At 42.3% G+C, this 22,888-nt stretch overlaps 1 protein-coding gene across 4 annotated transcripts in view; it reads left to right on the forward strand.

Annotated features, from left to right (window-relative positions):
• The window catches only part of TNRC6B (trinucleotide repeat containing adaptor 6B), a 257,905-nt gene that overhangs the window by 187,199 nt on the left and 47,818 nt on the right, over positions 1-22,888 (forward strand). For 3 of the 4 annotated variants that reach the window (XM_082636370.1, XM_082636373.1, XM_082636371.1), the window contains 6 exons: positions 2,513-2,534; positions 8,934-9,272; positions 11,704-14,052; positions 15,681-15,839; positions 18,701-18,876; positions 21,145-21,219. In XM_082636370.1, coding sequence (XP_082492496.1) covers positions 2,513-2,534; positions 8,934-9,272; positions 11,704-14,052; positions 15,681-15,839; positions 18,701-18,876; positions 21,145-21,219 — 3,120 coding nt within the window. The remainder of the gene's footprint in view (positions 1-2,512; positions 2,535-8,933; positions 9,273-11,703; positions 14,053-15,680; positions 15,840-18,700; positions 18,877-21,144; positions 21,220-22,888) is intronic. The other variant, XM_082636372.1, reaches the window with a different exon arrangement.

Below are 22,888 nucleotides of genomic sequence, written 5' to 3' on the forward strand. Positions count from 1 at the left end.
ACACGGTGAGGGGGAAGGTAAACTGGGACGAAGTGAGAGAGTGGCATGGACATATATACAGAACCAAATGTAAAACAGATAGCTAATGAGAAGCAGCTGCATGGCACAGGGAGATCAGCTCCGTGCTTTGCGGCCACCTAGAGGGGTGGGATAAGGAGGGTGGGAGGGAGATGCAAGAGGGAGGGGATCTGGGGATATACGTATGCATATAGCTGATTCACTTTTTTATACAGAAGAAACTAGCACAACACTGTAAAGCATTTATACTCTGATAAAGATGTTTTTTAAAAAAAAGAAAAAAATAAGTGAATGGTCGGGACTTCCCTGGTGGCACAGTGGTTAAGAATCCGCCTGCCAGTGCAGGGGACATGGGTTCGATCCCTGGTCTGGGAAGATCTGACATGCTGTGGAGCAAGTAAGTCCATGCGCCACAACTACTGAGCCTGTGCTCTAGAGCCTGTGTGCTGCAACTACTAAAGCCTGTGTGCCTAGAGCCCATGCTCCGCAATAAGAGAAGCCACTGCAGTGAGAAGCCCGCGCACCGCAACGAAGAGTAGCCCCCACTCACAGCAACGAAGACCCAACACAGCCATAAATAAATAAATAAATAAATGTATTAAAAAAAATAAGTGAATGGTCAAGAATGGATGCTGGCAACATAATTTTCCTGAAGAACTGACTTTTATTTAGCTGAATTAAGTTATTTCTACATAGAAATTAAGCATGAGCTTCTTTTCCATTATGCTCAGTTGTTATGGCGGTTTGGTCTTTCTAGAACCATCCCTGAGTAAACTGTTAGATTTCACTCATGAGGGAGGTGTCAGAGAAGGATTTCACTCACATTCGTTAGTCTGCTGCTGCTAAAGAATCATTGTTTAGCGTTGGCAGAACATATGTTTTCATCATCCAGCTTTTCACCGTCTGGGGGCAGCTCTTTTAACAGAACCCACATTATAAGACACATTTGACATAGTTGGGTTTGTTGCTTACAGCTAGGGAAGGCATTGCATTGACTTCCTATATAACTGATCATCAAAATGGCATTGTGAGAAGTATTTACAGTGGTATAAATCTTCAGTTGCCTTAAGGAATTGGTATGTGGATACAAATCAGTTCATTCTTCGATATGGGGGCTTATAGAAAAATTATACAATAGAATTGAGCTCTGTAACAGTTAGTACTGGGAAACACATTCATTTTAAGAGGCTGCCTACCACAGATTCAGTACAGCAGAATTAGCTTGTCTTTTAATGCAAGAATGTAAGAAACACTCCAGGAGGTCATCCAGGTGGATTGTTTTAACTCAGTGTTGTGCTGCTGGAATCCGTTTTGAAGGGGCTGGTTAGCCACAGGGCAGACCTTCCAAAGATGACCATGTTTTCATGAACACCCAAAGCAGTAACTTAGTGTGATTACCAGCCACAAATAATTAAACCTCTTCTATATGAATATTTTTGTTACCGAAGTCGGAAAACTAATATAAAAATCTTTTTTGGAAGATTAACAATTGGGAAAAGGGGGTCAAAATAACCCATGATCTCAATAATGTGAATGAACCCCTATTGGAATTCTGGTGCATTTCCTTTGGAATATTTTTCTTATTCATGACCTTTTGTGGTTTTGCTTAAATATTATAGGGCATGTATAATTAGATGCTCTCCTTTATTTTCCCCTCTTAATACCAGAAGCAGTTTTCCGTGTGGCTCCTAGTCATCATTTCCAAACTCTCCAAAAACCCATTATTATATTCAGCATATCCAACCTTTTAAGTTAGTCACCTCCAGAAATGTATTAGTTACTATATAAAGAAATACTTTCAACAGAGCAATCTGTATTTGTTCAAAATTTATATATTTCAATCTTATTGAATATTTCTCTGTTTCACATTATTTTCTATAAACTTTGATGATAATAGCAGCTATTAAGCATTGGTGTAGGATATCTGATTTAATCCTTACAGCATCCTTTTCTGCAAAGGAGATACTGTTATTATCTTCATTCAAAAGGTAAATTAAAAACTGAGATCGCGTAGCCAGGAAGTGGCATAGCTTGGTTTTGAATCCAGCTTTCCTACCGTGATCTCTGATGCCTCTGAGCATGGCCCCTTAAACTTTGCTTTCTACATTTGAAGTCAAGTGTTTGAGTCCATACTCATAGGTAAATCTTTCTGTCTCTGTGGTTAATTTTGTGTCTGGGCCTCATCCATTTGCTTTTCTCTAGTCATTGCAGTCCGAATGGGAAATAGCATTCCCAGTGCAAGGACCTCATTTAACGAGAACGGAATGCTTTTTCGTCTTAATTTTTAGAATCTTTCATAGTGAGGGTCATGTAAGTTATAGCTGGACATATGGCCATTGTCTTTAGAAGGATGTCTGAACTGACTTTTTCTGAATTTTAGATATGCGTATGTATCTGACACCTTGAATTAGTAATATCAGAATTAAAGTAGTATTACAATACATTACAGAATTAGAAAGCAAGTGTCATTTACTTACGTCTCTTTATTTTGCAGGTCACGGAACAAAAAACCAAAGGTAAGATTTTTTTTTCTTCCTTTTTAGATTTATGTTCTTTGGTGTTTAGATTTTACACTTTGCTGACTCAGCCTCCAATCCGCTTGATTCGTGGGAGTGGGTGTAGAGTAATTAAGGTTGGCTGTTTGCAGTCACTGAAGAGCAGTAATGACAAATTAAAAGCACTTAGTGTTTCTAGTTGGCCTTACATTTTTGGGGAGGCAAGAGAGATTAGACAGTGTAATACCTTGTTTTGAAAGTAAAGAGGTCATGATTTTGAACGGAACCTTTGCAAAATTTTTCTTAGAACAGTAGCAAAAGCAACACACTGGTCCCTGCTTTACAGATGGGAACTGCAGAGGGTTGTTAACCACCTTGATCCATGATAGGCATTGAGTCTGAAAATGAGGGTTATATTTAGGATGCTCACACTGTCTTCTGAAATAGAGCCTGGAATATGCTTTTAAAAAAGATAATGCACTTTAACTCTTACAAAATTGTGATGTGTTGTAAACAGAAGCAGGTGTCTCTGAGGTCCTTCTCGATCTCTAATGGTCTGCGTGTATTCAGTTCTTTCTCTTTTGTTCATTTTGATTATGCAGTCTTGCATAATCAGTGGTCCTACTTTTGGTCAGTTCTCCTTAAGAATGGGAGACTTAATTCCTTGAGACCAGTATTGTAACTCCTAACCTCACCCACTTAAATGTGTTGTTCTCTGCTAGCATATGCACTAGAATCATCTGCATAGACTTGTCAAAATACGCAAGCCCAGTCTCCTCCCAAACCTTCATGGTCCCAGGCCACAGCCCTAGCAGATCGATGTATTTAGGGAAGCTCTGCAGGTGACCACAGTATATGTCCCAGGTTGAGGACCACTGCCCTGGATGAAGGGAATCAGATGTGATTATGATAACATGGGGGAAGATAAGGGTCATGAAGAGGCCAAGGCTTGATGGGAGGTTCTCTAATGACTGGTTTCTTCATTGTTTTGTTTCGTTTTATTGGACCACCAGGCCAAAGTATGTCACACAGTGATGGAAGACTAATAAAGATGGTACTAGTTTCTTAGGAAACTTAGTTCTGAAAAACAGATTCTCAGATGAGTAGACATTACTGTCATATATTTCTAATCAAAAAGCATTTCAAAGAGAATATAGTCTGGAACTTTGTAGTGATTTATAAAATAAACTGAGAGAAACTACTATTAGCTGTAATTATTTTAATTAGTTAGAACAGTGTTCTCCCCTTATACTTCCAGCCAGTTTCTAACCCAGAGGTAGGCATTATTTTGGAAGTATCTCTATAAATTACTTGTTTGAAATATAAATTATACTTTACCATAGAAACAGAGTTATTGATAGTAGAACAGTGTCCATATTTTCTAAACCAGTATACTGTCTAGGAAAGGATTTTGGCATATAAGTATATTTATAGGACTTTTTGATGATTTATGAGGACAACAGATGAGAAAATTGGCATTTTCCTAAAAAATCCAGACTCTGTGGTTGCTGGAACACAGTGGTTGGGTTCCTGGGCCTGGCCACAGTTCTTAATACTTGTGACTCCAAGGACCAGTTGAGCTGTCGAAATAAGCTGCTCTGTACGTTAAGTGGTATTTCTATTGGAAAGCAGAAAATCCGTTAGAGTTTTCTTTCTTTTTTTTATTTGTACCAGGTCTCTTCTCAGAATCACATTCCTCTTTTCTCTGCCAAAGCCTTAAAAATTAAACGTTCTTTTTTACTTACTACCAAAGTTTCCCTCCATTTAGGGTTTTTCTCATACTACCATAAAATGGAATACAGTTTCACAGTTTCCATACCCCCCTATCGCCACCACCCTCCCACTCAAAAATTAAAATAATCCTGAAGTGAGCTGAGAGCCTGTTTTGGGTCTCATAAGGGATTTAATTGTTAGAACTGGAGAATAAAAATTATCCCTGAGGTATGTTAGACCATAAGTAGAAGGAGGCCCTGATCTTTCTACCTTTTTTATCCCGTTTTACAGCCACATCTTCATCTTTGTTCCCAAGAGCCTGCCTAAATCCCATTCTTCTTCCCTCAGCTGATGTTTCTGGGTTCTATTCCCCTTCCCAAAGATGATGCCTGCCTCAGGCAGCCTCCCCTTAACTCTGAATCCACCTCTCTTTCCCCAGCAGACCCTATATAAAAAAAAAGACCGTGTTGGTGCCAAGTCTCTGGTCGTACGGAGGACTGAAGTAAGGTTTCTCCGTATTTCAGAGAAAAAGTAAATTCAGCATATTTATTTTCCATCATTTAAAAAATGTGAGAATTTTGGAGAAAACAGGACAGCGCTTTGAAGTGGAGGTTAGGTGAAGACATGGGCCAGAGCTGGGCCTGCTATTCAAGTAGCAAATAACTAAAAGGCACTTAAGGTAGAAGCTGATCTCCTCCTTTGTTGGATATTGGTCTTGGAATTGGAAAAGTTTGTGGGATTGATGTAATAGACCAGATTTAACAGGGATGAAGGGTATGATTAGGATTGAAGAAATAGACTATGTAACGGAAGAGTTTGGACATAACCATTTAGCGTTGTTAAAAAGATGTTAGATCTTAGGGTGACGGTTAGCTTAATGGAAGTTATCAGTATGAAATAACCGATTTGTAGAAACTAACACGACCTTAAGCTACATTACTGGAAATACAGTATCTAGGCAGGGATTTACAGTTCCTATAATGGGCACCACTCTATGCAAAGGAACAGAGATCAACCTCTATGGACCATGAGGAGTTTGGGCCAGAATGGTCAAGGAATTTGAACCTGTGTCACCGCTGGGAGGGTTAAATACTGGAAGGGGGTGGGGAGTGTTTAACTCCCAAGGAATGCTTCCCACATGGGGAAGCTCTGGTAACTATCTTCAAAGATTTGAAGGGCTCTGGTGCCTGACACTTAGCAGTTCCTTGGTAAATGTCTGTTGGTGAGTCAAAGCAACAGGGAAAAGCTTCCAGCTCAATATAAATAAAAATTTTTAGATATTGCTGTCCAAAGCAGTAATTCATAACCTTTACCCAGTTTGGACACAGCAGAGAAACAGCACTTTCCCATCAGCATACCTGAGGAGATGGACCACTGTTGTACAGTGGCCACAACTCTGGCTTTTGAGTCCATTCCAGAAGTCATATTACAGTGGGTGCATGGTGCTGTGTGCACTGAATAACCTTGGGTCTACTCTGATTGATTAATATTTGAGGTAGGCTTTCTTCCCCCGAGGTCCAACTAGTGCCCATTAGAATGACAGAAAAATCACTAGTGATTTAATGAGGAGAGAAGCTTCCAGGGAGACAATCTGGACAAAGGCCAGCGTGCATTGAGTATGGGGAGTGAGTGGAAGGTAAAGAAATGGAGACAGTGCTTAGAGGTTACCGAACAGTGTTGAGTGTGTGTCAGCCACTCTGTGTGTTATCAATCTTTGAAATTTTTTGTATTGCATTGTAACTCATTATTATTCACCAAGAAAATTTTCAGTCTAAAATAATGTCTTCTCTAGAGCTTGTTTGTATTTTAACTACTACTTTTAAAACATTTCTAGAAGGGTTTTTTGTTTGTTTTTGTTTATTTGTTTGTTTTTGATGTTTGGTACCATCAAGGTATTTAAAGAATAAAAATTAATTAAAAAACCAAAACGAAAAGGTGTTGAAAGAGAATAGTTTGTATTGGTCCTACCCCGTATCGGAATTTTCTTAAAGAATACTTTTATCTGAAAAAGAATCTTATTGAAGTTTTTCAGAAATAGAGGCAATTAGAAGTTCAGACTGTAAGATGAGAATGGTATTAAATAATGGCAGCAGGGAAGGGGAAAAGATTCAATCATTAGAGTAAGTAAATGGCTTTTGGTGGTAAATAAATGGAAATTAGAAAATAGGATACCCAGCATTTTTCACGTCTTTATTTCCCTGATGCAGAGATCATGTTTAAGCCACAGACTTTCTCTCTGGAAAATAAGAAACTGTGCCCTTATTTTGAGCAGCTCATCTTTAGAAATATTTGCACCACAAGCTATTAAAATCACTAAAGTTCAGAAGAGAAGAGAGAGGGCCCAAAAAGTAATTCAGACTTAATCATAATTTCCCTCTCCTCTGTTACTGCCTGACTTTCTGGAGCCTGACGTAGCACACGCACTGATTCTGATGTCTCTAGTTGGACTTCTGGAAGCAGGTCGGATTGGGCATCCTGCCCAACAGCTGCATTGCTCTCCAGTTAGTGCCTAGAGTTGCGACTGGCTTTTAAATGTTTAAAATTCTTGAATTTACAGAAAGGTGTAATTTAAAAAAAAACAATAAGAATTCATTCAAGTCCTGAAACAGTTTGCTCCTAACATGTGTCTCAGGCATGCTTTTTCTGACTGTGTCCTAGAGTTTTGAATGGCTAATCTCCCAGAATAGAGCACCGTGTTGCAAGGAGAGTGGTCAAGCGGTGGTCCTGTTTTATAATGACTTCATCGTTTATGATCCATTCTACCTCTGATGTGATGGTGGGAAAATGCCTTGAGGAGCTTTTGCAGGGAATCTTGCACAATACACAGTACCCACCAGCTTTCTTTAGTTATGCTATGAATGTTGTAAAGTTAGTCGAACTGATGTTCAGATCTCAGCTCTGTAGACTCTCCTTACCATGTCTTACTCTATTTTAGAGAAATAAGGGAAGGCATGTAACAAACCTGGTTACCTTAAAGTGGAGATTCTAGCCCTCTTATAGAAGGGTAGCCTTGCAGAAGCATAACTCCTTCTGTCCTAAAAACTAGTTCGGAAGAATCCCGCCAGCCTTTGTCAGCTTCTTGTTTATTCTCATAATAAGAGGAAAGAGGATTGGGAATGCCATGTGCTATGGAACCCTCCAGGCACAGATAGAAAATGAATCATTAAATAATTCATCTTTATTCATTCATTATCAGTTATTTATCCACTGGCTGTTATAAGTCATGCAAAGGGTACTATATTAATAATATTAGATAATGACCAATTTATTTTCTTAAGAAATATGTTTATTTACTTATTTATTCATTCATTCATTCATTTATCCTCTGACCTCCCTTCCTTACTAGGAGGCCCAGAACTGCCTCATGATTGGCTAAGGTTAGACCCAAGTATTGCTTTGCAGTTAGTTCAGGCTCCTACTCTTTTTTTTTTCCTGTTACTCACGGTACTCACCAATGTCCAGTGGTTATAGATTGGGCCCCCTGATTTCTGATGATGTATCTCTTTCCTCATAAAGGAGCCAGTTCAGCAAGCAACATACTGGCCCAGCATCACTTCAGCAGTTAGAGCAATACTGCCACCAGGGCTGGCCCTAACGTGACTCTGGGTGTCAAGGATTTGGGCCTCAGAATCATCTGAATTACCAGTCTCAATGATTGTCTCTGTATTGCTGCCAGCCTGTATTTGCCAGGTGGATATTCTTGGAAAGGGTGGCAGTCTTTTGGTAAGGTGAAGCAAGGGAGGTGCAGATCCAGAGGAACATTTTCTGTAGGGTTGAGGGAAAGCCAAGGGGTCCTGCAGAGCTCCACGGTCATTTCAGTGTTCCAGTACTTCCTGTTTGCCATTGTAAAAGTGAGGGAAAACCCTAAGTATTTAAAGTAAATAGGAAAACTATCTACATTTTGAAATTTTTATTTTAAATGAACAGTTAAAAAAACACACACAAGGTCCACTTAATTTTTTTTTGGACAAAAGCAAAAAGATAACATTTCTAATGTTTACAGAGTGCCAAGAGTCTTTGAGTTCAGGTGGCTGTAGAAACCAAAACCAAGTTGATTTTGTGATTCTCTAGGCCTGGGGTTCCCTGAAGGGGTCTACTCTGTGCCAGGCCCTAAGACAAAAAGATGAAAGATGGGTTCCTGCCACTGAGGAACTTCTGGCATGGTGGGGAGAAGGGTCTGTAAATGGAGAATGTCAATATAACCGGTTCATTCAGTGGTTCAGAGATGGACAGCATGTTCCAGGAGCCCAAATGAAGGGTGCATAGCCTACCTAGTCCAGGGATTTGGGGGAAATTTTCTCAGAGGCCAGTCTTTCAGAATGTTGGTAAAGGGAAAGGACCCTTGGGCTGAGAGCCTTGAACCTTTACCATGGGTTTTGTGTGGGGTTTGTATGCATCCTTAGACCTTCTAGGCAGCCCACTATTGATTTAGGGGAGTGAATGGTGCTTGCTTCCCTCTCCTCCTTAGTTGATGGAATGTAATTCCATGATACCGCAGCCTTTGAATCCTTGTCACCATCACTCGCTGCCCTTACCCTACCTTCGGTAAACTGAAGATGCTGGGGAATCTGGAAAGACCATGTCCCTCAGAGTTGGGTGAAAGAAGAGTTGTCTTATTAGAATTGGCCTCATGGAAGCTTTCTTAAAAATAATCTTCAGAAAAATGCATTTGATCTCAAAGGCTGTTTCCCCACCTCTCTCTTTCAGTGCCCGAAGTGACGAAACCAAGTTTAAGCCAACCAACGGCCGCCAGCCCAATTGGCAGCTCTCCATCGCCACCAGTCAATGGTGGCAACAATGCCAAAAGGGTGGCAGTGCCGAACGGACAACCGCCAAGCGCCGCCCGCTACATGCCTCGGGAGGTGCCGCCGCGATTCCGTTGCCAGCAGGACCACAAAGTGTTACTAAAACGTGGGCAGCCTCCTCCACCGTCCTGCATGCTCCTCGGGGGCGGGGCGGGGCCTCCTCCCTCCACAGCGCCCGGAGCAAACCCCAACGCACAAGTGACAGGAGCGCTGCTGCAGAGCGAGGGTGGGACCGCACCAGGTGAGCGAGCCTCGTGCAGGTGAACGGGAGACATGGAGGCTTCAGGGAGTGAGCATGTCGCTTGTGTTGCCCATGTAAAGTCCATGTTAATTATATAGACGCTTGGCGTTACTCAAAATGGGGGAGGAGCCCAGTGTGAGACGTGTACCAGCATTTCTCTCCTGAAACTGGGTTTTGGTATCCAGTGAGTGTGTGTGGTCTTGGCCTGAGCGTCTAATGTCACTGCTTTTCCTTTTAATGTCGCTGTTTTTCCTCTCTCTTTGGGGCCTTTTTTCCTCCGCAGACAAGAGCATTACAGTTCGAGCCTCCATAGTCCCAGCTTCCCCCACAGGGGTGTGCTCAGGGGGCGACTGGAAGTGAGGCTAGTGCAGAGGCTGGTTCTGAATCTTAGACTCCCGTGTTTACGTTCCTAGAATGCTGGGAGAATAGAAAGAAGGTCTCTTAGATGATAATGTAGGATCTTGGGAGGATCCCACATAATACCATTCTTTTATTAGATTTTTAAAATCAGTATTTCTTTAGAGAGCCCTGGATTTTGAGCTTTGTTTAAAACTGTATGTAGATATAAGGGATCTTTAGCTGAAGGGTCCTACTGGAAGTTTCGAGAGTTTTTAATAGATGAACACTAAACAGCTAACAGTAAAGAACTTCCAGATGCCACCCCCCCACACTTTTTTTTTTTTTTTTTTTTGCGGTACGCGGGCCTCTCACTGTTGTGGCCTCTCCCGTTGCGGAGCACAGGCTCCGGATGCGCAGGCTCAGTGGCCATGGCTCACGGGCCCAGCCGCTCCGCGGCATGTGGGATCTTCCCGGACCGGGGCACGAACCCATGTCCCCTGCATCAGCAGGCGGACTCTCAACCACTGTGCCACCAGGGAAGCCCTCCACATATTCTTAAAATATTTTTTGAGACTAAATTAAAATTCAGAGCTTGAAGACCATCAGGCGTTGGCAAGGACAGTGGGCTGGTGGTTGTTAATGACAAGATGCTTTATTCTAGTTCTGATTTGAACATAGAATTGCCTAGAAAATTCTGTTACCATCTTGTGTGCCAAGCGAAGATGGAAAGAAAGCTCATGGTGACACGGGCTTTATACAGCGATAAGCCCTGTATATGAGGCTTCTTGTGGTGGCTGTCAGGCCAGGCCCAAATCAGGCAGGGAAAGGCCTCCTGGCCCTTCCTTCCTGTCCCCTCGTAACCAGCTGCAAAGGGAAGTGTGAGGGAGTGGTTGTGCCGGGCACTTCAGCGGCTGAGTCTAGCCAGGCCTGGACATCGACATGGGTCCAGTGTGAGTCAGTCTCCTGTTTACATTCTTAAAACCAAGGAGGCCCCTAATCTCAAGAGTTTGAGATTCTCTGCTTCCTTATTTTTATATGGCTCTATGTAATAGTTTTTTTTTCAACGTCATATTGATTTAAAGCTCTTTGGTGAAAGGAATAAGTTTAGAAATTATTGGGCTAAAAACAGGTCATTTTTCCCCCCACCAAATGTAGTAAATTCCATCAAATATGTGCTGAGCCAGACTATTTTATCAAGTTCCTTGGGCATACAAACTGATTCATGCTTGTCTGCCCCTAGCATCTAGCTGGGTGGGCATTCCTCATTCAGTAGATGCTTACTGAGCAGCAGTTCCCTGGTCACCATGTGGAATTCAAACGTTAGCAAGATAGGTCTCTGACTAAAAGGCACTAACGTGGGGAAAGGAAGATGTGAACACAGTACACTGAGCAAAATGGCTCCAGACAGGGAAAGGTTGTTTTCAGGTGGTAAGCTCAAAAAAGTTTCATAGAAGAAATGGCACTTGAACTAGGCCCAGAAAGACAGATAAATTTCAGTTTGTGAATTCAGAAGGAAAAAACAGGAGGTGCCTGTGTGGAATGGTGCCAGGGTGAGAAGGTGCAATTTGTGGAATATGGGCATCATCAGAGAGAGTAGTGGAAGATGAGACTAGAAGAGTCAGTTGGTCCCAGGTTGTGGAGCATCTTGATCAAACCTCAGTCCAAAGAGTTTAGCTTTATTCTTGTACACTAAGAAACTATCCACTGCCTTCCATACAGCAGTGATATAATCAAAAGTGTGCTTTAGAAAACTCACTGCAGCCAGGAATGTTCAGCATGGATTGGAGATATAAAGCAAGTACAGGGTGTTACTGCCTTGTCTCAAGATACAGGAAGGCCCTTCTCTGTCACTAGGAATGGCAAGAGGGTATCTTTGAGAGATGCTGGGGGGTGAGATTTAGCAAATACACCAACCAGGCAAAACAGAAGAGATGACTAAGATGGGTGTGATACAGTTTACCAAGGCAGGCAGCTGGCTAGAGAACTAGTTTGCGGGGAAGTGTGGTGAGCTCTCCTCTGGGGCACTTTGAGCTTGGGGTGTTGATAGAGCATGCATATGCGGCTGTGATTGATGAGACACTCTCTTTCTCAGAGTCAGCCCTTGGAGCTGCTGCTGCTTCACATTATGCAAATCCCACTTGGGGCCCGGGAGCCTCCTCCAACAACGGCGCCTCCCCCAACCCTATTCACATCTGGGACAAGGTGATTGTAGACGGGTCTGACATGGAAGAGTGGCCTTGCATTGCCAGCAAAGACACTGAGTCTTCTTCCGAAAACACCACCGATAACAACAGTGCCTCGAACCCTGGCTCTGAGAAGAGCACTCTGCCAGGAAGCACCACTAGTAACAAAGGAAAGGGGAGCCAGTGCCAGTCTGCAAGTTCTGGGAACGAATGTAATCTTGGGGTCTGGAAATCTGACCCTAAGGCTAAATCTGTTCAATCTTCCAACTCTACTACAGAAAGCAACAATGGACTAGGAAATTGGAGGAATGTGAGCGGTCAGGATAGAATTGGACCTGGCTCTGGCTTCAGCAACTTTAACCCAAATAGCAACCCATCTGCCTGGCCAGCGCTGGTCCAAGAAGGAAATTCTAGGAAAGGGGCATTGGAAACGGATACTAGTAATTCCAGTGCACAGGTTAGCACAGTAGGTCAGGCATCCAGGGAACAGCAGTCAAAGATGGAAAATGCGGGTGTTAATTTTGTTGTCTCTGGCAGAGAACAGGCTCAAATTCATAACACTGATGGACCAAAAAATGGAAACACTAACTCCTTGAACTTAAGTTCACCAAACCCCATGGAGAATAAGGGAATGCCCTTCGGAATGGGCTTGGGGAACGCCTCCAGGAGCACTGATGCCCCTTCACAAAGCACTGGAGATCGAAAGACTGGGAGTGTTGGATCTTGGAGTGCAGCTAGGGGGCCTTCTGGAACTGACACAGCCTCTGGACAGAGCAATTCTGGAAACAATGGGAACAATGGAAAGGATAGAGAGGACTCCTGGAAAGGAGCTCCTGTTCAGAAATCAACTGGGTCAAAAAATGACTCTTGGGACAACAATAACAGGTCTACGGGTGGGTCCTGGAACTTTGGCCCTCAGGACTCTAATGACAACAAATGGGGTGAAGGGAACAAAATGACATCTGGGGTCTCTCAGGGAGAATGGAAACAGCCGACTGGGTCTGATGAGTTGAAAATTGGAGAATGGAGTGGTCCAAACCAACCAAATTCTAGCACTGGAGCATGGGACAATCAAAAGGGCCACCCCCTCCCTGAAAACCAAGGCAATGCCCAGGCTCCCTGTTGGGGAAGATCTTCCAGCTCCACGGGAAGTGAAGTTGGAGGTCAAAGCACTGGAAGCAACCACAAAGCAGGAAGTAGTGACAGTCATAATTCTGGCCGTCGGTCGTACAGGCCCACACATCCTGATTGTCAGGCTGTCTTGCAGACTCTTTTGAGCCGAACTGATTTGGACCCCAGGGTGCTCTCAAACACTGGCTGGGGCCAAACTCAAATTAAGCAGGACACAGTGTGGGATATTGAAGAGGTGCCAAGGCCTGAGGGGAAATCTGACAAAGGAACTGAGGGGTGGGAGAGCGCTGCCACACAGACCAAGAACTCAGGGGGCTGGGGAGATGCACCCAGCCAAAGCAATCAAATGAAGTCTGGATGGGGGGAGCTCTCAGCCTCTACAGAGTGGAAAGACCCCAAGAACACAGGAGGCTGGAATGACTATAAGAACAGCAACTCTTCCAGCTGGGGAGGAGGACGACCAGATGAAAAGACATCTTCCTCTTGGAATGAGAATTCCAACAAGGAGCAGGGGTGGGGAGGTGGACGCCAGCCCAATCAAGGATGGACTTCTGGAAAGAATGGTTGGGGAGAGGAGGTCGATCAGGCGAAAAATAGCAATTGGGAAAGTTCTGCCAGTAAACCTGTGTCTGGGTGGGGTGAAGGCGGGCAGAATGAAATCGGAACTTGGGGGAACGGTGGGAACGCAAGCCTAGCTTCAAAAGGCGGGTGGGAAGATTGCAAAAGATCTACAGCCTGGACAGAGACGGGCAGACAACCCAGTTCCTGGAACAAACAGCACCAACAGCAGCAGCAGGCACAGCAGCCGCCGCCACCACAGCCAGAGGCGTCTGGTTCATGGGGAGGCCCAGCGCCACCGCCTCCGGGCAACGGACGGCCTTCCAGTTCCAGCTGGAGCAGCGGGCCGCAGCCAGTGAACCCGAAGGATGAGGAACCCAGTGGTTGGGAAGAGCCATCCCCACAGTCGATTAGTCGGAAGATGGACATTGATGATGGCACTTCAGCGTGGGGAGACCCTAACAGTTACAACTACAAGAATGTGAATCTGTGGGATAAGAATTCCCAAGGGGGCCCAGCACCTCGAGAACCAAACCTGCCTACCCCGATGACCGCTAAGTCAGCATCAGGTAGGCAATGGCTTTTTCTCACAGGTTTTGGTGAAGAAAAGAAATCCCAAACCAAGGCATTTTTATTAAGATGCATTTATTTAACTTAGCTTTGTTCTGGGAACCTTTCCTATGTTAACTCTAGGCTGTTGTTAACAGAGACTCTCTTTTTATAAAATGATAGTGATAACACATGCTGGTGGTACATTTTAATGTTCTTTCTTGGCAAAAGGAAAAAGTAGGCATTCCTGGGTTAGTCTCTCCAGTTTTTGTTTTTCGTCTTGGTAATTGTATTGGTCTGCAGAATCCAAAAGATTTATATCTTGCTAAACAAACCGTGCTCTAGGTTTAAAAATAAAGAATTAAAATAGGAGCAGAAATAGACCTGACTTCCATTCTGGTTCTGCCTGTGGACACATCCTCTGTGTTTCTCTGGCCCCGGCGACAGGAAGTAGTCTGTGTTGTTCTTGCAGGGACCATCAGAAAATGCTGTAGCAAAGCTGGGATCTGGAAGGTTTCCATCACTTTCCAGATAATTTTTAATAGTTAACCTCTGGAAGTGGAGAACTTCGTTGTGTGGAGATTGTTATCTCATGATAATCAGTTGTCCAGAATTAAACTTTCTTCCCTCCTTATTTGAGTAGGAGACATCATACCTGGTAAATTAAAAATAGTGCCGGTGAAAATTTTTAAAAAGGTGGGGCTTGGGGGGGTGCCGTGGGATTTTGAACTCTTTTTAAAAAAAAAAGTAGTGCTGGTAATCATTCTTAGTTTGGCATTGTCAACTTGAGTGTCCTCATATAGTTCAACAAACTAAGAGGATGCACCATTCAAGTGTTCGCTTTTTTAGTTAAAATTAGTCATAATATTTAATTTTCCACTTTCCAAAGTAAGCTTAGTATTCAGTGAATCCAGTTATGGACACTTAGAAAATGATTACTTTTAATTAGTTCTTTTCTTGAAATATTAAAAAGAATGAGGAAGGAAATGAAGATTGCTCATTAATTCCCTACCTAGAACATGTAAAAATTTTTATTCATATAGTAAAAACCTTCAAACTGTACAGAAAAGCAAAAGGTAATAAGTAAAAGAATCTTAGCTCCTAGGGTCTCTCCCTGCAGGTCTTAGAATTTTGTATGCCATTCAGAAATTTCATTCATACCTATAGCAAAATATATCTATCCTTTAAAATTTTTACACGGAAGGGATTGTACTATATACACTGTTCTTCACCTTGCTTTTTTCATTATTCTTAAAAACTTTCCACGTTAGCATGTACATTTCTGTCTTTCAATTGCTTCGTGTATAGTATTCATTTGATGGGCAACTCACGATCGGTCTGACTGGTCCCTTTTTGGTAGATATTTAGGTTGCTTCCAAATGTTACCTGACAGTGATGCAGTGAGCATTGTTGTACATGTAATTTCATCTACTTTTACAAGTATATCTGTGGTATAATTTCCTGGCAGTGGAATTACTGGGCAAAAGGTTAAAGTGACAATGCCAAGTGCCCTCCATGAAGGTGGCACCTATTTATATTTCCACCAACAGAATTCAGGAGTGCCTGTTCCTCCTACCTTCACCTCCAGTGGATACTATGGTGTTCATTGAACAAATCATTCTTAGAGATACATGTCCTTTCTTTACAGTCTGGAGCAAAAGCACACCACCTGCTCCAGATAATGGTACTTCAGCTTGGGGTGAGCCAAATGAAAGCAGTCCTGGGTGGGGTGAAATGGATGACACGGGAGCATCGACCACAGGCTGGGGGACCACACCCTCCAGTGCTCCAAATGCCATGAAACCTAGTAAGTATACGGCATTATCTTTGAGGGAGTCTCTATTATAACTTTGGGGGTCACACATTTTGGTGAGGGCTGTTGTTAAACTGTTGTTTCAGTGAGATTCAGGACCTTGAACCTTTAATAAATGGTTAGCAGCAAATGCTGGGGACTTGGCATATGTAAAAATGCTTACCATGAACTAGAAGTCATAAGTTAGTTTTGTTGATTTCGTTTTAACTTAGGTTTGGTGTCTGGCCAGAGTTGAAATTTTCATGTGGTGCTTTTTTTTTGCTCAGTAACTTAAATATTGCTCATTAGATCTATTTTGCATTTCTACTCTCATGTTGGTATAATTTTTTTTTTAACTCCTGGCTTTTAACGTGGAACAAGGTCTCTGCTGCCCAGTGACTTCATCCTTCCGTTCCTTCCTTTCCCCTTTGTCTCTCTTCTCATACATCCACCCACGTAAGCACATTTAAGGTTTCTTTAACCCAAAAAAGATTTCTTCATTTGAATTTTTAAACAAAGCACGTCACACTTATTCATGATCATTGAAAATCTAAGCTATACTAGATCCAGCTGGCAATGTGTAGTCACAGTAATTTGCAGACTTTGTAAATGGATGCTGCGGAACGTCCCATTGGATGGTGCTCAATTGAAAAATTCAGTTTCAAGTATCTGTTTTCACTTGTTTATAGTTTTCTTAAAAAGTATTCCAACATCACTTTTCTACCATATTGCAGACTTAAGGAATTGTCTTTTGATTAAAAAATGTGATCAGACTGAATACTCAAAATCTGAACAAGAATAAAAAAATTCTACTGTCAAGTTTATTTTATGATATGTATGATTCTTACCATGCCACAGGAAGGAATTTCATCTTAGCTATCTGTATTCTAGAAACTCACTCTTGTTCCTATGTAACTTGACTGCATTTTTAAAATTACGAATCTCCTTCACTTTATAAAGAATTTGATTCCATCTTGATTTTCATTGTAAAATTGGTTGTATCATCATGGGAAATACCATCCTGTTAGACTTGGAATAGATCCAAAATGCTGTTGGAAGGCATGAACCAGACCCTTGGCACAAGGCGGCACTTCAGCAGTGCTTTCAGGATTTTTATGTCTTTCCCAACTTCAGGATCATCTTTTGTCCATCACAAAAGACTCACTTTTCTCCAGATTTTAAAAAGTCTTCTACTCTTCAGGATCCTCTGTATCTGCAGTAAAAGCTGTAGTTTTATTTACTCCTTCTCTGGGTAATTTCAGTGTGTAATAGAGGAAGGGGCTGGATCATCACAGCCGACCAAATTGATGCTGATAGTTAACCTGTGATCTTGTCTAGACTGCAGATACCTTATATCTGGTGTGGGCTCTGTGACTAAAAATCGGAGCTTTTTTATGTTTCTACAAGAAGTCATTTGTTAAAAGTTCAGCTCCTTTCTCTAGAAGAAGGGTTACGTGGATGTCTTCCTTCTTTAAAGGGGTCAGTATGTCACTTATGTTGGGTCTTTAATTCCTGTTGCTTGTCAGAGGATGTATAAAGCCTGTGTTTACAATAATAGTGGGTAACCTCCTATGCAGGAGAAATGGTCCTGGTTATCAATGGCATTTCCAGCAGCGGAGGGGACAACTCCCAAGCCCTGCCTCTTGCTGCCCAGTCACAGAGCCCCTGCACGGGGGGCTCAGTGAACCCCATGGAGGTTCCATCAGGTTCCCCTGGGCGTTGCTGGGAGATGATGCCACAGTCTGAGGAAATCAGCTGCCTTGCACCCTGTGTACTTGATGGGTGCCTGTATGGCATCATAGGCCTGGTCCTAGGGCATGGCAGCAGTCATTCAAGGAAAGGCCTGGAAGAGACACCTTTCTGGCTCTAGACTCTTCACATGAAGCTACCTAAATCAAATAACTACCCCTTCATAAAGGTCCTGTCATTTGGTAAATTGAAGGTGTGGATGGAGCTTCTAGGCAGGATAGTGTATTCCCCTTCTTCCATCATTGTATAGAGTATCATTACCACAAAGTGTATCCATCAGTTCCATACAGTATTTTCAGAAGGAGATTAAGGATTATCCCAATCTCCAAATTAAAGGTCTTTGTTTAAAGGGGGATGTTGGTGAAATTTGACTCTGGATACTGATGACGTCCTATTTCGTCGAATATTAGAGCCCTGATTTCCCTCTCTCTTTGTTCTGTTTTCCTCGTTCCCTGTCTACCACATTTCCTCCGTCTTTTAAAAGCCATTGCTTATACATTGTCTTTGCCTAGGATCTTTTTAGTACCTAATCCATTTCAAGTGTGTAAATCCAATAACTTTCAAATTTTCATGGCTATATGTGAATTTCTCTTCTTTCACCATAATTTTGATATTCAAAATCTAATACAGTTTTCTTTTTTCATCCATTTTGCGTGTTCTTTTCTTCACCCCAAGCAAGGTAGACAGTTGTTCTTTACCTTACCTCATGTTTGTAAAGTCCATTATAAAGTCCACCACATACTTTTAGGAGGGTAAAACTAAAGAATGCAGTAAAACATCCTCATTAAGAGTAACAGATTTCTCTAAATTGAGATGTGAAATTTCTTATAAGTAACGACAGGTTCTTTTCAATTGGGGGATTTCTGTCAACTTTGTGTAAAGGGGAAAAAATCATTGAACCAGAGGCCAGGAAATCTTGATTTGTGGTTTATTAACTTATTCTGTATCATTGACCCTTTTTGGGTTTCCATTTCTGCTCTGAAAAGTTCGAATGATATTTGCCTTGCCGTACAGGTAGACTAGACAAAATTACAAATACACTAAAATGCTGTATTTACGGGGAATGGTTGTTGTGGTTATTGTTATATATAGCTATTGCGTACAGTTGGTTCGTTCTTCTCTTAAAGATTCCAAATCTATGCAAGACGGCTGGGGGGAGAGTGACGGGCCCGTGACTGGAACTCGCCATCCCAGCTGGGAAGAGGAGGAGGATGGAGGAGTCTGGAACACCGCCGGCTCTCAGGGAAGTGCTTCCTCCCACAGTTCGGCAAGCTGGGGACAAGGAGGAAAGAAACAGATGAAGGTAGCCTGCTTTAGAAATACCTGGGCTTGCTTATTCTTTCTTAGAGGGCAGAACTGAGAATGTTTTCATGGACGAAGCCAGGCAGCTGGAGTCCCTGAGGTCCTCAGCGAGGGGGAAGGTATTTTCTTCAGAACAAGTAACTACTTCCTCTTTACCCCTCGTCTTCCTTCCCCATGGCCGTGAAATCTCGAAGGACAAAACTCTTGCTGTGGGTAAGATGGGATTTTCAAAGAAATGAAATTTTCCTCACTTTGGCTTCCATATTAGAATAATTCTTTGGAAGCTGTCAAGTTACACCTTATAAATGTTTTACGCTTTTGCGTTCTAAAGCCAAGTCAGTCCTTAGAGTAAATCCCCAGGAATATGTTAAAGAGAAACCACAGTAATATGGTTTCTCCAGCAGCAATCATCGCAACTCATTTTTATCTCATTCGGGAAACTCCAAGGCCCCAGGACCCTTTTCTCAACAAAATGAGGTGCCAGTGCATAACCCTGCGTTAGCAACTAGATGATTTATCTACATCTTGTACCAGTTGTGCTCTACACTTGTTACTTTCTGTACCTTAGAACAACTTAGTTTCTCCTTTGATTTGCATAATTTGATGAGGACTTTGGTTTTCAATCTAGAACCTGAACAACTCTCAGTAGAAGCCCTCTTTTTTCATTCTAGCCTCTCATTCCAGAGATACATTGAGGGACATAGGAAGTGGGCAGCCATGTATTTAATTTGAGGATGGGAGCCTTGCTGCCCTAAGAAACGCTTCACAACTAAAAGTCCTGGTTTTCAAATACCGGGTGCCATTTTAGAAGGTCTTCAGTGGCCAGGGGCTGTACCTTCATCCCCTTTGCCTATGGGATTTTGTTCTGAATACCATTACTCTCTTTTAGGCCTGAGAATACAGATTGTTTCTGTTAGAAACGTTTTGTTTAAGCAGTCATTTACAGTTTTCCCTCTTAAAGGACTTTTATTACTCCAGTCACAAAAGAAATTATTCAGTAAACTTGCCAGCATTTTTAGTACATTCGTGTTGTCTGCTGTGGCTTTCTTTTTGTTATTTACAAATTAACAATAAGACCAAATTACAAGATAGTTCAGGAGACTGTTGAGGAAGCAGCTGAATGAAAGGTACTAGCCCACTCAGGGAACCACCAAGATTTAATGAAGTTAATTGGGAATTAAATGTTTCTGCTCCATGACTGATGATTCTGACCTTTCACACTGAGGGCCTCTTTGTGTGTGTGATCAAATACAGCTGACATAAAAATTACCATCTTAACCAATTTTAAGTGTACGGATCAGTCGCATTAAGTACATTCACATTGTTGTGCCGTTATCACTATCATCTGTCCACAAAGTAACTACCACTTCTCTGCTCCCTCCAGTGAGGGTTTTTTTTGACCTTCAAACTAAGTACCTTAACACTTGCAAGAATAATAAAATTGATCTGACCAATACCATCAGAACACAAATAGAATTTTTACCCGGAGAATGCACGCGTGCACAAAGCCCCATCACCTCCTGCCCCCACAAGGTCCCTACCACAGTTCCACTCACCTTCTACGTAGAAATAAAAGTGGAACTGATGACTGGTGCCTTGTTCAGTGGAGAAACTAGTTTGTCCCATTAAGAAACAAGCAGAAACCTATATCCGCCACCTTTGCACTTAAAACTAACTGCCCTCATAGTAACAGCTATGCGGGAAGCTTGGTGATGGTGTCTTCTGCTAGGCTTCTTTCCCATTGCGGATCCACATCTTTACACTATGAAACAAGCAGAGGAAAGTGCTACGTGGATGAGTTCCTCATTGTATCCACACAGAGAATAATGACCAGTTTAAACGGGCTCCTTTCCAAATAACATACGCTAGCATCAAACTCCTTTTCTTCACTCCTAATACAAACCGGCTTGGGTTACAAGGAGATATACTAAGAGAGAAAATACTAGCATGCAAACATTATGTTTTAGAAAATCTGATACTGACCTTCTATTTATAGGGTAAAAACACTAGCTGACCATATATTTTTCCAGTTACTTCTAATTCAGTGCAATGAATAAAGTAAGAATAAAAACATAGATGTAATAACTAAGGCATAGTACTTTTTTAGACTAACAGATAACATATCAAAATAACTGTAGTTAAAGAGGAATAGTTAGGGTTCAAAAAGGTAAACTCTTGATTTTGCATTTTCAGTCAGTACTTATGCAACTCAGGAAGTTGAAATGAAATAAATTATTTGATTCTGAGGTTACGTATTTCATTTCTCTAGTGCTCACTAAAAGGAGGAAACAATGATTCATGGATGAATCCCCTTGCCAAACAGTTTTCAAATATGGGATTGCTGGTAAGTTTTACTTTTTCCTATGTGTAATGTATCCCAACTTTTACATTTAGTACAAATTTTAAGACCACTGCCACATATAGTACAAAATTACAGATTTAGAAACTGGTTAAGCAGTGTTCCTGATTTGGATTAGGCAGTATTTGTTCTCTATTCTTTTTTTCTTAAAGAAATACTCCAGTATTTAAAGGGTACAGCTTTTAAATATTTTTAGTCCTTGTATCCTTTTCCTTAGGCAGTTAGGGAAGAAAAAGCCAAGTACTTAAAATTTATATAATTTTTGCTGACTACTGTACCAGTTTTAATATTATAATTTTTAAAAAGACAGTAACTGCAGAATAACTTGGGAAACTATTTGTGATTAATTATATAGGCAGTTCTTGTAGGATTTCTAATTTTTTGATCTCTTGGGAACATTATGGGGACACCCTGTCCCTGGTTGCCAAAAGACAAATGACTTGGCTGCACATTTCAAGATCTGATGACTTGACAAGTCACAAGAAGAAGTTGTCATCATTTGGCTGCCACTCTTGGAATTTGATCCTGAGCCGACTGGAACTTGAGCACAGGGGTTTAATTCTCCAAGCAGCTGTTTCGCTGTTCCTCTGCCCATAGATTTACTGAAGCTAATTTGATGTGAAAATCGAATTTAGGAATATAGACACCAACAGCAATCAAAATTAGTCAGATTTTTGTTTTTAATAGTTATTTCTTTATTTGGCTGCACCAGGTCTTAGTTGCGGCTGGCGGAATTTTTAGCTGTGGCATGCGGGCTCTAGTTTCCTGACCAGGGATCTAACCTGGGTCCCCTGCATTGGGGGCGCAGAGTCTTAACCACTGGGCCGCCTGGGAAGTCCCAAAATTAGTCATATTAAAAATGTTACTGGGGGCTTCCCTGGTGGCGCAGTGGTTGAGAGTCTGCCTGCCGATGCAGGGGACACAGGTTCGTGCCCCGGTCTGGGAAGATCCCACATGCCGCGGAGCGGCTGGGCCCGTGAGCCATGGCCGCTGAGCCTGCGCGTCCGGAGCCCGTGCTCCGCAACGGGAGAGGCCACGACAGTGAGAGGCCCGTGTACTGCAAAAAAAAAAAATTAAGAAAAAAAAATGTTACTGGGACTTCCCTGGTGGGGAAAGGAAGTGGTTAAGATCCACTGCCAACGCAGGGCACACGGGTTTGAGTCCTGGTCTGGGTGCCGCGGAGCAACTAAGCCCATGCACCACAACTACTGAACCTGTGCTCTAGAGCCCACAAGCCACAACTACTGAAGCCCATGTGCCTAGAGCCAGTGCTCCGCAACAAGAGAAGCCACCGCAATGAGAAGCCCGTGCACCGCAACAAAGAGTAGCCCCCGCTCGCCACAACTAGAGAAAGCCTGCGTGCAGCAACAAAGATGCAATGCAGCCAAAAATAAATAAAAATAAATAAATAAATAAATATATATATATATATATATAAATATAAATGTTAGTGTCTTGGCACTTCCCGGGCGGTCCAGTGATTAGGACTTCGCGTTTCCACTGCAGGGGACATGGGTTCAATCCCTGGTCAGGGAACTAAGATCCCTCATGCCACGCAGCCAAAAAAAAAAAGTTATTGGCTTCATTCCAGTTTAAGGTTCATTTCCAAGGACCTTGTATAGTCCTAGTAGTAAAGTAAGGTGTGGCTCACACA

This window comes from Mesoplodon mirus, assembly GCF_964341445.2.
Source record: "Mesoplodon mirus genome assembly, chromosome: 11".
Classification (NCBI taxonomy): Eukaryota; Metazoa; Chordata; class Mammalia; order Artiodactyla; family Ziphiidae; genus Mesoplodon; species Mesoplodon mirus.